General features: G+C 50.1%; 1 protein-coding gene and 1 long non-coding RNA gene across 6 annotated transcripts in view; one reads left to right on the top strand and one right to left on the bottom strand.

Annotated features, from left to right (window-relative positions):
* LOC309652449 (glycogenin-2-like) overlaps positions 1–2,835 on the bottom strand; it is a 31,996-nt gene extending 29,161 nt beyond the window's left edge. For 4 of the 5 annotated variants that reach the window (XM_082446249.1, XM_082446250.1, XM_082446251.1 and 1 more), the window contains exon 1: positions 2,189–2,331. In XM_082446249.1, the coding sequence (XP_082302375.1) occupies positions 2,189–2,195 (7 nt within the window). In that variant the 5' untranslated portion in view covers positions 2,196–2,331. Of the gene's footprint in view, positions 1–2,188; positions 2,332–2,827 lie in introns of those variants that run through there. The other variant, XM_082446248.1, reaches the window with a different exon arrangement.
* A 365-nt stretch (positions 2,836–3,200) lies between these two features.
* On the top strand, positions 3,201–13,895 carry LOC309652479. Its single transcript, XR_014258743.1, has 3 exons — positions 3,201–3,334; positions 5,431–5,792; positions 12,081–13,895. It is a non-coding gene; the product is annotated as an uncharacterized lncRNA (long non-coding RNA).
* Positions 13,896–15,442: the final 1,547 nt, after the last annotated feature.

The following is a 15,442-nucleotide window of genomic DNA, read 5'->3' as shown; positions in this document are numbered from 1 at the left end:
AGCTATCCACCCATGCACCCATTTTTCTATCCATCTATCATTTTCTAACATCTGTCTATCCAACTGTTTATCATTCATCTATTACCTATCTATATCTATCACCTATCTCTATCTATCTATAGACAGAACCCCATCATCTGGGAGGTCTCTGGGAACCCAGATGGGTGAGGCATGAGGCAGGTGGGCTACAGTGGGACCAGGCAGCAGCGACGGGCAACTGTCCAAAGCTTCCAATTCTCGGGGAGGAGAGAGACAGGACTGGGTCTGCACAGAGGGTTTTACGGAGCTACCGGACTCTCCCTTTGCTAGGGGGAGGGATTATGGCTTTTATTAACAGGATGACAAGACACCTCCAGCGAAGAGAAGACCCCCTTTCTCCAGCGACCCCAAGACTCAACCTCACGTTCTAGGTCAAAGACACATGACTCCGAAGGCCGGCCCCCAGGGGCCACGGTGCATGATGGTGCAAAATCATGCCTGGATAAAATCTCCATCTCAGGTGCAAAGGCAGACCAGTGGATGTTAATATCACAAAGGCTGAAAACTTCATGGACAAGTCTGCACATTCCAACACCACCTTACCTTTGAGAAACTCCTAGCTGTCAGGTTTGGGCGTGGCATCAAAAAAACACGCGGCAATTATCCAAGCCTCCTGCATTGACAGGCTGAGTTTCCACCAGGCAGGGCGCTGGGGAGGGGACTTTTGGCATGCGTGCAGGGTGGGAAAACAGAAATAGAACAGATGGCTGTCCTCCAACCCCAGGTTGGGAAAAAAAAAAAAAAAATGTCGCAAAATCGAGTTCATCCTGAAGACGGCGGTGGCTGACGGTTTTATAACGGGTCTGGGAGAAATGTTTACTTCTCTTTCTCTACTCCACCCACCTTACAACCAACCCCCGGACCCTCCCCTGAAATAACATCCCGGCTTCGTCCTCTGCCCCTCCTCTTTTACTCAAAGGTGTTTTTTGTTCCCTGCAAAGTGCTGAATACCCAGATGGGCTCTTTCTAGCACATTCCGTGGCCGATGTGTCCGAACGTCCCTCCTGAATGCTACCATTATATTGACCCCAGCGGGTTGGCAGAAAATGCGTTTTTCACTCTGCAGAGCTCCAAACCGCCGCCTGGAACAGACACGACTTTTCTGCTTCTCTGCGGACAATCTGACAGCACACCGCAGCACACGGCAGGAAATCTGCCTTTTCTGCCCCAACAATTCTCCTCTCTAAGGCACAGAGGAGGAACAGAAGCATGGAAAGCGCTCGCTGAATTACCAAATCGCTCCTCTGAATAAAAAGTAACCAGGATTTTTTTTTTTCTTCTTAAAAATGCGCTCATGCATGTTCAGGCCCGGACTGGTGCAAGCACGGGACGTCTTCATGATAAGAACAGGACGGGCATCTTTCCCATGGGTGGAGGTTATCTCTCATCATCACATTTCTTGGGAACTTTTTTTTTTTTTTTTGGCCATGTCGCAACATGTGGGATCTTAGTTCTCCCACCAGGTATGGAACCCGTGCCCCCTGCATTGGAAGCACGGAGTCCCAACCACTGGATCCCCAGGGAACTCCTTCATCATCACGTTTCTAAGCTTTGGAGGTCTACTGTCCAAATCGGATGTCCCCCCCAGACCCAAGAGAAGGCAGACAGGACCGAACTGCAGCCCTGGAGGGCCAGGGCTCGCCGAAGTCCCAGCATCTGGCCACGGTCGGCCTGCTGCGGGATTAAGCCTGGATCTTTATCGGAATAACCAGTTACGCCTCCAACCTGACCTCGAGGGGGGGAGGCTGGGTGAGGGGAACCAAAGGCTCTGTCTTCCCAGAGCCGTAGGGGCATGAACTCCCACGGGTCTCCGCGTCCGTGAGACGCCCACGCGTTTCCACGCTGGCCAACAAACCAGCCCATTTAATCTCCTAGGGCTACTTTTTTACAGAAAGAAAATTACCAAATCTCAGCGCCCCCTGACCATACTAAACCTCGCCCGCCTCCCAGCTGCTGAGACCCCCATCACCACCTGCCCCAGGGACACCAAGCTCTCCAGCCCCGGGGGGCACTGGGGAGGCGCACCGTGGGAGCTGAGGGGTTGGGGGCGACCTTGCGCGCGCAAAGCGGGGGTTGCCCCCAGCGCGGGCCAATCTGAGCCGCGCCAGCAGAGCAGGGAGGCTGAGCACGAGGGGTCTTCCCGACTCACCCGGCATGGTCTGAGGCCCAGCGCGCCGTGGGCACCGGGCGGCCAAGTGCGCCTGGGCGCGGGGGCGGCCTCGAGCAGGGCCTGGCGGAGGTGTCGTCTGCAGGCGACCCGCGCGGAGTTCCAGGCCTGCGGAGACAGCTCGGCATTCCAGACAGACCCCCCCGCCCCGGGGCTGCAGCACCGCCCTACAGCCCCTCCCCCGGGTCAGCCCCTCCCCCCGTCTCCCCACGTCCCCTCCGCGCTCCGGGGCGGCCCCTGCCCGCCCGGGTGTCCCCAGCGGCCTCGCCGCGCCCCGGGCAGCCTGTGTCCCAGGCTGGCCCGGCGCCCCTCGCCCCGCAGGATACTCTTCGCCCCGCGACCACCACTGCGCCCCCCACCGCGCCCTTCCCCAGCGCTCGGGCAGCCCGCGCGCCCCGCTCCGCCCCCAGGTCCCCCGAGCGCCCAGGCCGCCTCCGCGCCCCTCCCCAGGCCCAGCACCTCCTCTGCGCCCCCGAAGCTTCCGCCCGGCCTCCCCCGCCCCCCGGCCTTCCGCACCCCTGCGCCCCGCCCCGATCCTCCCCCGCGCTCGGGCAGCTTCAGCGCCAAGACCCCGCCGCGCCCAGGCCGCCTCCGCGCCGCCCGGCCCCTGCGCCCCGGCACCTGCGGCGCTCCGGCAGCCTCTGCCCGGGCCGGCGCCCCTGCCCTGCGCCCACCACGCGTCCCCGGCGCCCCAGCGCCTCGGCCAGGCCGGCTGGGCTGCGCTCCGGAACCCCGGCCCCGCCCCCGCTCTGCCGCCCCGGGCGCCGGTCCACGCGGCCCCCGCAGCCCCGCGCCAGGCCGGCGCCGCCTCGTGCCCCTGACGCCCCGGAAGGAGAGCCGGGAGGGGGCAGCGGCCGCCGGGCACCCTCGCCCCGCCCCGGTCCCCCGACCCCTCCCCGCCCGATCCAGGAGTCTGCGGCGTCTCCGCTCGGACACCTCACCTTTAACCGGCCAGCCCCAAAGTAAACGTTTGCAGTGGCCTCCCGGGCCGGGCCCAAGGCCGGCGCGCTGCCCGGGCAGAGGCCACGCTGGAAACGTGATCTTACTGAACGAACGCTCAGTGAGCGAAGGAAAGGGGCGTGCAAGTGTGCACGGTGCGTGCACGCAGGAGAGAGTAACCGAAAATAAGTGAGTGATGGGCACCTCGGCTGCTGAATACGTGCGTCAGGGAGTGAGGGAATTATGAGTGAATGAATGACTGGAGTAGATAAACGAGGGAATACATTATGAATGAATGCATGCATGAGCGACTGAATTAATGAATTGTGAATGCCTGCAGGAGTGGATGAATGGAATGAATGAATGCACCATGTGAGTGCACGCAGGGGTGGGTGAGGAGGGAATTAATGCACGTGTGAGTGCATGCCCGCATGAGTGGACGAGTCGCCATCTGAACCCTGTGAGCCACGGCGGGCTGTAGAGAGGGAGAGAGGAGTGGGCCAGATGCTGTCCTCAGGGAGGGTGCAGCCACTGGCTGGGGCCGTAGGAGCGCGTAAGCACCAGGGGCCCGAGAAGCCAGGCGCTAGCTCAGGAATTCTCCCACCTGCTGGACCTTGCCCATCCAGCACGTTGTCATGTCCTGCGGGATCAAGGGCCCGAGAAGCCAGGCGGTCTCTCAGGAATTCTCCCACCTGCTGGACCTTGCCCATCCAGCACGTTGTCATGTCCTGCGGGACCAAGGGTCCAGGGAACAGGGATCGACAGAAGGAATGGACATTCCTGCTCTGCAAGAACTGAGCAACGGGGCTTCCTGCTCTGAAAATGTCACCTGGGGGGGTGGGCGGGAGGCGTGGGCGGGAGGCGTCCCAGCGGGGGTCACCTCTCCACTACACCAGCTACAGCCCCAGCAGGCCTCACACCCACCCCCCACCCCCGCCCGTGTCGCTTCTCCACCATCTGTGGAAACTTCAACATAGTTTTAACAAAGACAAAGGAGTTCTTCCCACGCGGATGTCCTGATCTCGGGGAACCCGCCCCCTCAGGGTTCCACACCTCACACTTTGGGAACTGGTACAATTTAAGCTCAAGAAGCGACAGAAAAAATCTTAAGAGAGGACATAGCCAATGCTAAACCTCGTTATCGATCAGCGCACTAAGGCGTGGATGTCACCCATCGCCCAGCAGACTGGGGTATCTGTCTGGACTTTTTGCTGGATTTCGTGCCCCATGGGGAACAGGGGGCTTTGCAGGCTTAAAAGCCGTCGGGGCTCACTTGCCTTGGAGCGAGAAGGGGATTCCCCATGACAAGTGGGGAGACGGATGAGGCAAGAGCCCAGAGTCTCAGGGCATCTGTCCACAGAGACAGCACCGTGGATGCATAAGCCATCGGCCTCGAGGGACAGATACGGCAGGTGTTTTCAGCATCCTGTCACAGATGGGCTCAGCGCTATCTCAGAAATCGCATCCAGGTGACAGAGCTGGGCCAGGCCGTCTGGAAAACGCTAGGGCAGGACCCCACCTCCTCACGCTGTCTCCAAAATGCAGATCTCGTCCGCGATGAAAGTGTGGTTGGTCTCCCTCAGCAGGAAAAGGGCACGGACCCCTCTGCCCGCCCCCTGGGCACTATGTGCACGTACTTATTATCGGGGTGCTGCAAGATGTCTGCAGGACTTACTGAGCCTCTAGAAGTCTCCCTGAAATCCCTGCAGCTTCTGAGCCATTGGTGAAAGTGTCAGGACCTGAGTAACAACCAGGGGGAGACTCTTGTGCAGTCAGTGCTGGTTTTGGTTTGGTTTTGTTGTTTTCCTTAACCATTTTTTAAAATTGAAGTATAGTTAATTTACAATGTGTTACTTTCTAGTATACAGCAAAGTGATTCAGTTGTATGTATATTCTTTTCAAGATTCTTTTCCATTATAGAAAAGAATCTATTTCTTTTTAATAAAAGATTAATAAAAAGAATCTACTTCCATTTATTTTCCATCTTGTTATAACAAGATACTGAATATAGTTCCTTGTGCTATACAGTAGGTCCTTGTTTATCTATTCTATATATAGTAGTGTGTACCTGTTAATCCCGTACTCCTAATTTATCCCTACCCCGTCCCTTTCCCCTTTGGTAACCATAAGTCTGTTTTCTACATCTGTGGCTCTGTTTCTGTCTTGTACACGAGTTCATTTGTATCATTTTTGTAGATTCCACATGTAAGTGCTGTCAAATGATATTTGTCTTTCTCTGTCTGACTTACTTAATATGACAGTGCTGGTTTTCTGTCCCCTGCCAGGCAACCTGAAAGAGGTCGAGGTGCTTCTGATGCAGCCGGACAGTCTCAGGAAGGGTCCGTTCTGAGCCCCGAGGTCTCCTCAGCCCCCAGCGGCCCCCTGGCTTCCAGAGGAAGGGGACGGTTTCCCAGCCTCTGTGCTTGTCTGGCCGTTGTCTCCAGTGTTTGCCAAGTGTCCCCACTCATCCATGCCACAGGGTCATTCCCTTTGGCCCCATTCTGGCCTCCTTCTGCCCCAGGGGTGCCGTGCTCCTGTGTGACACTGGGGATGGGGAAAAGGACCCACCAGAGGGTTCCGACGACAAGAGGTCCCCTTTGAAACGTCCCAGACAGCGTCTGTGTCCTTCAGTCCACAGTGCGGGGTGGTGAGATTCCAAAATTTTCCCTTTGCCCTGGGTTAGAAGTTACCCGCCGGCAGCATTTCCACCTCAGGACTAGGGACGTTCAGAATTGGGTGACTCTCGGATGTGGGGTGTCCTGTGCACTGGGGGGTGTGGGGCAGCGTCCCTGGTACCCACACCCCACAAAGTGAAGCCAAATACGACTCCACACATCACCAACTGTGCCCTTGGGGAGAGGACCATTCAGGGTTTCAAACTACAATCGTAGGGAGATAATGATAGATAAATCATAGATATACATAGATGATAGATCTAACAGGTAAATGATAATAGAATTATAATAGATAATAGATAGGTAGATGATAGATATGATAGATCCAAAGATAGAAAGATAGATAGGGGGCCAAAGTCTGCTGTCATGGGCGCATCCTGTACCCTGGGGGGTCTGGAGCAGCTTCCCTGGTCTCCACCCGCCAGGTGCCAGGAGCTCCCCTTCCCCAGTTGTGACAGCTTGACAATTGTGTCTCTCTTTTTTTTTAATTTTATTTATTTATTTATGGCTGTGTTGGGTCTTCGTTTCTGTGCGAGGGCTTTCTCCAGTTGCGGCGAGCGGGGGCCACTCTTCATCGCGGCGCGCGGGCCTCTCACTGTCGCGGCCTCTCTTGTTGCGGAGCACAGGCTCCAGACGCACAGGCTCAGTAGTTGTGGCTCACGGGCCTAATTGCTCCGCGGCGTGTGGAATCTTCCCAGACCAGGGCTCGAACCCATGCCCCCTGCATTGGCAGGCAGACTCTCAACCACTGCGCCACCAGGGAAGCCCTGTGTCTCTGTTTTGACACCAGCTGAGAGAAAGGGGGGATTTCTTTGGCCCAGAGGGGAAGATAGGGTTAAAAAAGCTACATTCCAGGTCGGGGGAGGGGGCGTGGATCCTGGCACGTCCTTGCCGGGTTGGGGAGAAAATGAGGACCTTCCACGCCAAGTTGAAACCCAGACACTGAGGAGGCAGATTCCTTCAACCCCATCCCTAAACGCACCATTTCATTACGCTTTCCCGTTGGTAAAGAATCCTAGGAATCCCGAATTCTACCCAAGCCACAGCAGGACAGGAAATAACGCCGGGCGGTGGATACATTTGGGAGAAGCAAGCATCGCCTCCGCCCACCCACCCAAGCCGGTCCCCCCCCCCCCAGGCTGTGTTTCACTCCGAGCGCTCCCTCCCCCCCAATTTTTGCTTCCCTGGGTCAGCGCTGGGTCAGCCCTGCATCGGCAACGGTGTCAGCGTCCCCTGGGAAATTCTGAGAAATGCACATTCTCAGGCCTCCCGAACATCAGGAAACTGAGTCTCTCCTACCCTGTGTTAACAAGCCCCCCCCTTCCCGGCACCGTCCACCCTCAAGGTTGAGAACCGTGGTTCTGATTGCCGACATTTGGGCTTTGTGGGGAGGGACCGGTGGGAGCCTGAGGGGCTAGAGAGGGTGGGAAGGCCCGAGCAGGCTGCCTCGTCTGCCAGCACCCACTTCCGTAGACGTGCCCCCAGCCCCTGCCCCCATGCTCTCCCACCCGCTCCTTCCATCTCTGCCTCGGAGCCCGGAAAGCAGGGCAGAAGGCACTCAGCCAGAGGCAGTCCTCCCAGATCCCTGGGCAAAGGTTAGGTCCATTTTTAAACCCAGAGCAGGCATCCTGCCGTGGGCGCTGCTGGGTTCCTCGGGGGGAGGGGGAGGGTCTCCAGGAAGCCAGGACGGTGGGCACCTGGGGAGCGGGGGGCGCCGTCAGCGGAAGGCGGTCTTTTCTGGGGTGCCGCAGGAAGGAGGTTTGCCCGCGGCGAAAGTGAGCCTGCCTGCTCCCCGGGAGCCGTTCAGAGAAACTGAGTCTTTCGTTGGTGCGTCAGTTGCAACATTGTTGGAAAGTTACAGGGCCCTGTGAGGGGCATAGTTCAAGCCCAGGAGCTAGAAGCAGATGCCAACCAACTGGGTCGCTGGCCACGTTTTTGTGACAAAGATCCTATGAATTACCTTGAAAGATAAGTGAGAGAAGGAGAGAAAAGAAGTCTGCAGTATGTATACATCTATATATGTGTGCGTCCCAATTGCAGTGATAGATCCGTTTGTGTTTTTTTTTTTTTAATTTTTTGGGCACGCGGCATGTGGGATCTTAGTTCCCCAACCAGGGATGGAACCCACGCCCCCTGTATTGGAAGGGCACAGTCTTAACCACTGGACTGCCAGGGAAGTCCTTATATATCTGTGTTTTATCTGTACACATTAACCTAGTAAGATATAAAGGACCACAATTGCAAGAAAACATGAAGCAAAGCATTTACGTCACATGCTACTGGTTACCACTCAACCGCCATTGATTTTTCTGTTATTTGTTTTTAACAGAACTGGGCTATTCCTCCAGGATTTATGCATTCCAATTTCAGCGAGGGGCTGTGTGGCCCATTGAGTGTGAGTGAGGAATGAGGCGGGGTCAGCTGCTGGCTTCTGGAAAGAGGTCTTCACTCTCAAAAGAGGAAATGGCCTTAATTGGGCCTCCAGATATTAGTGGGTGAGGCTGTGATGGCTGGAGCTACAGAGCCATTTTGTGCCAGGAGTGAAACTGGTTAATGCCCGGTGACCACCATTAAATCCTCAAATTATCCCCAATCCAGACACCCTAAACCTCAGTAAGTCCCCTTGCAAGATACTGTCTTTATAGTGTTAGCTATTTTGAGATGGACTTTCTGTTACTTCAGCACGAAAGCATCCTAATTTATACCACATGGCAGAAATCCTCAAGCAGTTTGGTCACTGGATTCGTGACCCTCTGAAAGACTAGTGAGAATCCCAAAGAGCTTTTGCTTATGTAGGTTTTAAATATCCATATTTTCTGTATTAGAAATTAAAACTGAAAATGTTAGATATTTATCTATAAATATCTATGTTTTCTATATTCAAATTTAAAACTGAAATTTTTAGATATTTATAAGTATCCATATTTTCTGTATTAGAAATTAAAACTGAAAATTTTTGATATTTATTCATTTAATAAGTTTAAAGATAACAATAATAATAAACCCATTCCATTTTGTATAAATAGCATATTTTGACAGAAAAATAAATTTATTTTCCCAAACAAAAACTGGGGGAGAGGGAAAGAGTAGTATTAATTTACACATTTGAACATCTCTTTCATGTCTCGCTTAATAGAAGATGACTGATTTCTCATATTTACTTCTGCATTTGTTCTGTTGCAATAATAGTTTAGGTTGAAATGGGTAAAGAAAATCTGGCCTCCCCCAGATGGGTAGTTAAAAAAGAGAGGAATATTTTAATAGGGTTTTCACACAATTGACATTCTTCTTTGATGCCACACCAAAACTTGATAATTGGTAGTTTCTTTAAGGTTCCATGATTTCAGCATGGAATCTGGATACCAATCAATGAATTTTGTACTCTATATAAAGTTAGAATCCACAGCTTTATCTTGAACTTCAGACGGATCTTTTATCCACTTAGGATTTTGCAATATCATGCATGGGTCACCTGGAGGTGTTCCAAATGTTGGCACATTCTATTTCATAATATATGCATTTTAAAACCTCACATTTGTTCATATCTCTATTAATCTCATCACATAAAGGTCTTTAGCTAGAATAACAAGAGGAAACAACTCCTCTGTAATGTGAAGTTTGTGGCCTAAATAAGAAATCCTGCTATGGACTGAATGTGTGTGTCCCCCAAAATCTACATGCTGAAGCCCTGACCCCCAGTGGGATGTGTTAGGAGATGGGCCCCTGGGCAGGTTTGAATGAAGTCATGGGGGTAGGGCCCCCATGACGGCATTAGCGTCCTTAGAAGAAGAAAAAGAGGCACCAGAGCTCTCTCTCCACCATGTGAGGACACAGTAAGGAGGCAGCTGTCTATAAATCTGGAAGAGAGGCTCACCGGGAACTAATCTGCCCACCCGGAGATCTCAGACTCCCAGCCTCCAGAACCGCGAAAAACAAAACGTCTGTTGTTGAATCCCCGCAGTCTGTGGTGTTCTATTACGGAAGCCTGAGCTGAGACAGATTCATTCATTCTTCCAAGTGTTGACTGAATAAATAGTTATTGAGCACCTACTGTATGCCAGTCACTGCTCTAGGAGTTACGGACACACCCATGCTTTTATAGATGTACCTTCTGGGAGCGGGGGCGAGGGGAAAAAGCCAGGCAACAAACAATAAAAAGTTATACTGCATAAGATGTGGGAAGTGCATACAAGATAGAGAACAAAAGTTTGGGCAGAGGAGGTGGGTGAGGGAATGCGCGGGGTGGGGGAAAGGGCTGGGACTGCAATGGTCCCATCTCCCTAACTATCTCCCCTTTGGTCTACGGCCAAAGGTGAGCGTGTCAGATTTTGCCCCCAGCCCTCCACCCCAGGGGCAAAATGTTCCATGTGTGTCAGGTCCAAGTACTGTTTTCATTTTCAGTTGAGGGGAGTTTGGGACGTCGTCTGTGCTTCCACAGACCATTTTATGCATCCCCAGCTATTCATAGAGGAGCAGTTATGTTGGACGCATGCCAGTGTGAGAAGGGGTGGATGGCCGGGATGAGGAGGGAGATAGCTGCAAAGCACGGATGTGCACTGCATTTATATTTGGAACTGCGGGGGACATGCCTCCGTTAGGAAGATGGGACTGGGGCAGAGGCCAACCCACAGCACCGAGGCCCTTCATTGTCAGGAACCAGAATAGTACATGGTGTGAAACCAGACAAGCTAATTCTAATCCCTTATGGGTCTGACCTGCAAATAAGGGTTCACAGGACGGGGCTGGCCCCTGGACACCTTGACCCTCTTTCTTTCTTTCCCAGGAAATCTCACGAGCCTTTCACCAACAGGCTCAGACAGAAGTTGTGTTAGAAGACATTGGATTTCTAAAGAAAGCAGAATAGGCAGCGAATAACCCCACCAAGACTAACATTTACATTAAAAACACCATAGCAGATGGTGACCTTTTCCATGGGACATCCAATGGGAATCTCTGATTCCCTAGTGTGCGAGGGCTATAGCAATTTGCAAGATATTGATGATTACCCGTTTCTTTTAACTGCGATTTAAAAAATGCTAAACTAATTTTAAAGCCACTTCACAAATTTACAATGGCTCCACAAGTAATTGAGCACTCTGGGGGAGACTTCTTTTGTAAATCTCCTGAATTCTATAGTTACTGCTTTGACCCTGGAGGGTGCATGGTGGCGACTATAATACACTACACCTGCCCAGTCAACCTTGGAACTAGTTATATCTTTACTAACAATTTACTGTCAGTGACACCCATGTGTATGTGTACATGCGTAAAATATTTAATGTATCTTAAACGTTTGTTTTTTTTCATGTCTTCCTACTAAAATAGAACATATGTATATGTCATTGACATTACTATTACTCAAACTGGCACTTGGTGTTTCTAATCAGAACATCAGTTATTTTGTTCACTTTCTAGATTGCTACTCTTTGACTGATGGATTTAACATTGGCTTGATGGTGTAATAAATCATTCTCTGTTTGCCAAATTGAAAATGTTTCTTTCTTTCAATTAATTTATTTTTTAAAATGTTATATAATTATGTTTTTTAAGGTTTGTGTGTCATTTCTTCTTTTTTTAATATTCTTTTTCATACTTGTTTCCATTATGGTTTATCACAGGATATTGAATATAGTTCCCTTTGCTCTGCAGTAGGACCTTGCTGTTTTTCCATCCTAAATATAACAGTTTGCATCTGCTAACCCCAAACTCCCACTCCTTCCCTCCCCCCTCCCCCCTCCCCCTTGGCAACCATAAGTCTGTTCTCTGTGTCTGTGAGTCTCTTTCTGCTTCATAGTTAAGTTCATTTGTGTCATAGAAAATGTTTATTTGTAAAAATAAACAAAATGGAACTCGGTTTAACTGAATTAATTAATATAAAATGACTATGGGCCTTCGCAGTGTCAGGAGACTCTAATTTTACAAGATTCTTGGGGATATATGAATTGGAGGACCGTCTCTGTTTTGGGAAATTTTCATTAGTAAATTTAGTGAAAACTAATATCTGATTCTTCCTCTTTTGTTTACTGAATTTTGAAATTGTTGTGCAGGTTGTTTTAAAAGATTTTTAAGACTATAGACCTAAGAATAATATATTGGAAAAAAATGAAATTTCCGCAGCTCTAAGGCTTAACTCCCCTTAAGTAAAACGTATTTCTATTTTTACAGAATATATATACATATCTTCTCCCTTTACAGAAAAGTCATTAGAATCACAAGACAACACATGGAATTCTGCATCTCATTAATTCTTTTCTCCTCAGGTCCAAGGTCTCGTTTGCGTGGAGAAGTTATCCCGTGGAATAAAATCCAAGCAGCAAACAGTATCCCTTCTGCACAGAACAAAGATCTGAACGCTTTCAGGGGGCCACCAGGGCAAAAATGGGAAACGTAATTCTCTCATGGGCCGGAAGACAGCAGCCTCTGATGGGCTCAAAAGGCAATTATCACCTAGACCCAAATCCTCACAAAGCTGCAGAATCTCTCACTTTGCCCATCGGCAGGGTAACTACGCACCCTGTGTTTTGAACCAAGAGACCAAGAGATGGGAAAGGGGCCACTTCTGCATGAGCTCGGCGTGTCGGGGTCACCTACACAAGAGGCAGAGAACAGATCTCCGGACAACAACCGGACCTGGATTCATGGGTGGTCCCTCCACGGAATTCCTAACCAGAGGAGTTTGGAGGACGCCCAAGAAGCGGCAAAAACCGTCCCCTGGGAATAAAACAGGCAAAGTGCTCACAAAGTCATTTGAAGAGATTATAATACTTTGAAAGTACCGAGACAGGCTGGGACCCGGGACCCTTTGCTGCAGGGCTTGTGCCTGGGCGAAGATCTCCTGGGGCAGCAACATACAAAGAAAATGTACCGGACTAAAAATAACTGCGCGCATGCGCAGTTCGGGCAGATGATGGACAGTTAGATACAAAGAGACCAAAAAGCCCACCTGCCACTTCTCAAGAGCCCGGAGCAAAAGCAGGGGGTCGGGAGCGAAAGCAGGGTCCTGGGCCCACCTAAGCCTCCCCTCCAGCCCGACCCCTGGACCCACCCGTACCCTCAGCCCATTTAAGGAACAAGCTTGCCCCCCCCAGTCCCCCCAGGGAGCGAGCAAGCAAGGGAACTTGTTATTTGTTCTCACTCCCCCACCTGCTGCAGCAGGGGCCCCATAAAGCCTCGCCTCAATTTCTTGTCTGGCTTCTGATCAATTTCTATTGCTTAAGGAGGCCAAGAACCCGGACCCGTAACAGTACCACCTGCTTTGGGGGCCAAGGTGAAAGCTGCCAGGGTTGGAGATGTGATTTACGCCAAGGGTGTGTCCCAGAAATGTGAAGATTCAAGAAATACATTGTTAACACAGAAGGCGGCTCTCCAAAGAAAAGTTTGCCCCATCACAATGGTGGATTTCAGGAAACACAGGGGCTTTCGTCCGCCTGGTTTCAGCGTCACCGTCATCGTAAGAAACAGGATCAGAAGACAGCTTTCTGCTCTTTCTACCAAAGCAGGCAGCTTTCCAGAACTAATGTCCCCTCGTGAGTTTACAAGTGAAAAGAGGAATCATTTTCTCAGAAACGGTGCCTGAACCGTCGGTTTTTTAAGGCTGGTGATTAGCTTCCGATGACTTGCTTCTCTATGGTTCTCACTATCTGAGTGGGCTTAATTGAAAAAGAAAAAAAAAAAAAAAATTCAAGGTCCCTGTGAAAATGGATTAAGGTGTCCTGAAAAGGTTGATGGGTTCAGAGCAAGAATTCGAGGAGAGAATTACACGGTTGGCTGCTGCTATTAGAATTTGCATTCTGAAAAGCTGTCGAAAACGAGCAGAACTCATCTGTACCTGCCCGAGGCTCACGGTTTTACAGATGGGGATCCGAAATCTGTCACCTGCCTCACGAGACATTTCAACGTGACACTTGTCAATGAATGAAAAGAAAGATCTGTGAGATTTAAGAATGACTATCTCAGGTTAACACAGCCAGAAAAGTAACAGAGTGCTTGGATGAACGTGTCCACCTTTGGGGGAGCATAGAGCTGCTTTTATAAGAAACCAGAGGGTGCAAAGAAAGAGTGAATTCAATAAACAAACAAAATGTTAGATAACATTTGCTGAAGGTAGAAATGATTCTACTACAGATGATGGCTCCTTGCATTTGAAATGCGTGAGATGTTGGAAACCTTCTCCAACATGAATCACGAGGAGTTTCAAAGAAACTGATTAATGAACTCAGATAAAGGCGTCGTCCAAATGTCTGCACGAAAAAGCCACCAAATCTACACTAAATTATCTGAAAGAAGATAAAAGAACAGATGCACATGCAGATCCTATTAAACAGTCTCAGAAATGAACAAGCTTCCCCGCCGTCAGAAGTAAACACCATTTGAAAGTCAGATTCTATGATGTCAGTAGAAACATACGGGCATTAAGTGAGCTGCACTCCCCCAGATACATATATGTGTGTACAAAATGAACTATCACAGAATATTAAGTTTATAGTGAATGTGCCATGGAAAGAGAGAAGAAAATCTTGCCAAAGCCACTGAAATGATCGTCTGTGCATGTGGAGTGCTGGATGCCTACAGAATCCAAACAAAAAACGCTTCCAGAAGAAAATGTCAGAAAGAGCTCTTTTCTTCCCCAGCTTTATTGAGATAATAATTGACATGTACCACTGCGGAAGTTTAAGGTGTACATTGTGATATATACAATATATATACAACAAGGTGTACATTGTGTATACATTGCAATAGGATTACCTTCCCAGCCTTAGCTAACACCTCCATCCTGTCACATAATTACCATTTCTTTTTGTGGTTAGAATACTTAAAGTCTACGCTCTTGAAAACTTTCACGTCTACTCTCTTAAAAACTTTCACATATAGAATACAGTATTGTTAACTAGAGCCACCATGCTGTACATTCGATCCCCAGAACTTATTCATCTTATAAGTGGACGTTTGTACCTTTTGACCAAAATCTCCCCATTTCCCCCAGCCCCCCACCCCCTAGCAACCATTCTACTCTGTGTTTCTATGAGTTTGGCTGTTTTAGATTACACAGGTGAGATCCTACAGTATTTGTCAGGAAGAATGCTTGGTTTTTAGCCATTACCAAGAGAGGAATAGCTCATGACTTTAGGGAATTCTGTTGGGTGAGAAAAGGTTGATATCCTAAGAAAATGCATGCCATCAGAAAAGAAAAAAAATGATTGAGGGAGAATTTAAATTTGAAAATTTCAAAAACCATCCTTCCAACCTTGATGTTCTACAAAGGGCATTTGCCGAGAGCCAGGGATAGCTCAGAGAGGTAGGCTGTGAGGACCAGAGCCTACCCGCACAGGTCAGGACTGCAAAGGAAGGGTCCCTCCATCCGGACAGTTGGGTCCTGACATAGCACTCCGTCGCCCGAAGTGAGATACACTGGATACACCCATCCTGGTGCTGGCCAAGCTGGAAGACACTATTATGCGGACAACATGAGAGTCCTACCTTTTCTCACGCCATTGGCCAGAGCTGTCACGTGACCACATCTACCCACAAAGGATGCTGAGAACCTTGGTTCACCTGGGAAACCATGAGTCCAGGTGCAGAGCTATTAATTCAGAAGACGGAAAGAGGGGCTTTGGGTTCTTAA

The sequence above is a fragment of the Balaenoptera physalus genome (assembly GCF_965194825.1).
Source record: "Balaenoptera physalus genome assembly, chromosome: X".
NCBI lineage: Eukaryota > Metazoa > Chordata > Mammalia > Artiodactyla > Balaenopteridae > Balaenoptera > Balaenoptera physalus.
Note: the sequence above shows the minus strand (reverse complement) of the source record. Positions and strands in the feature narration are given on the sequence as shown.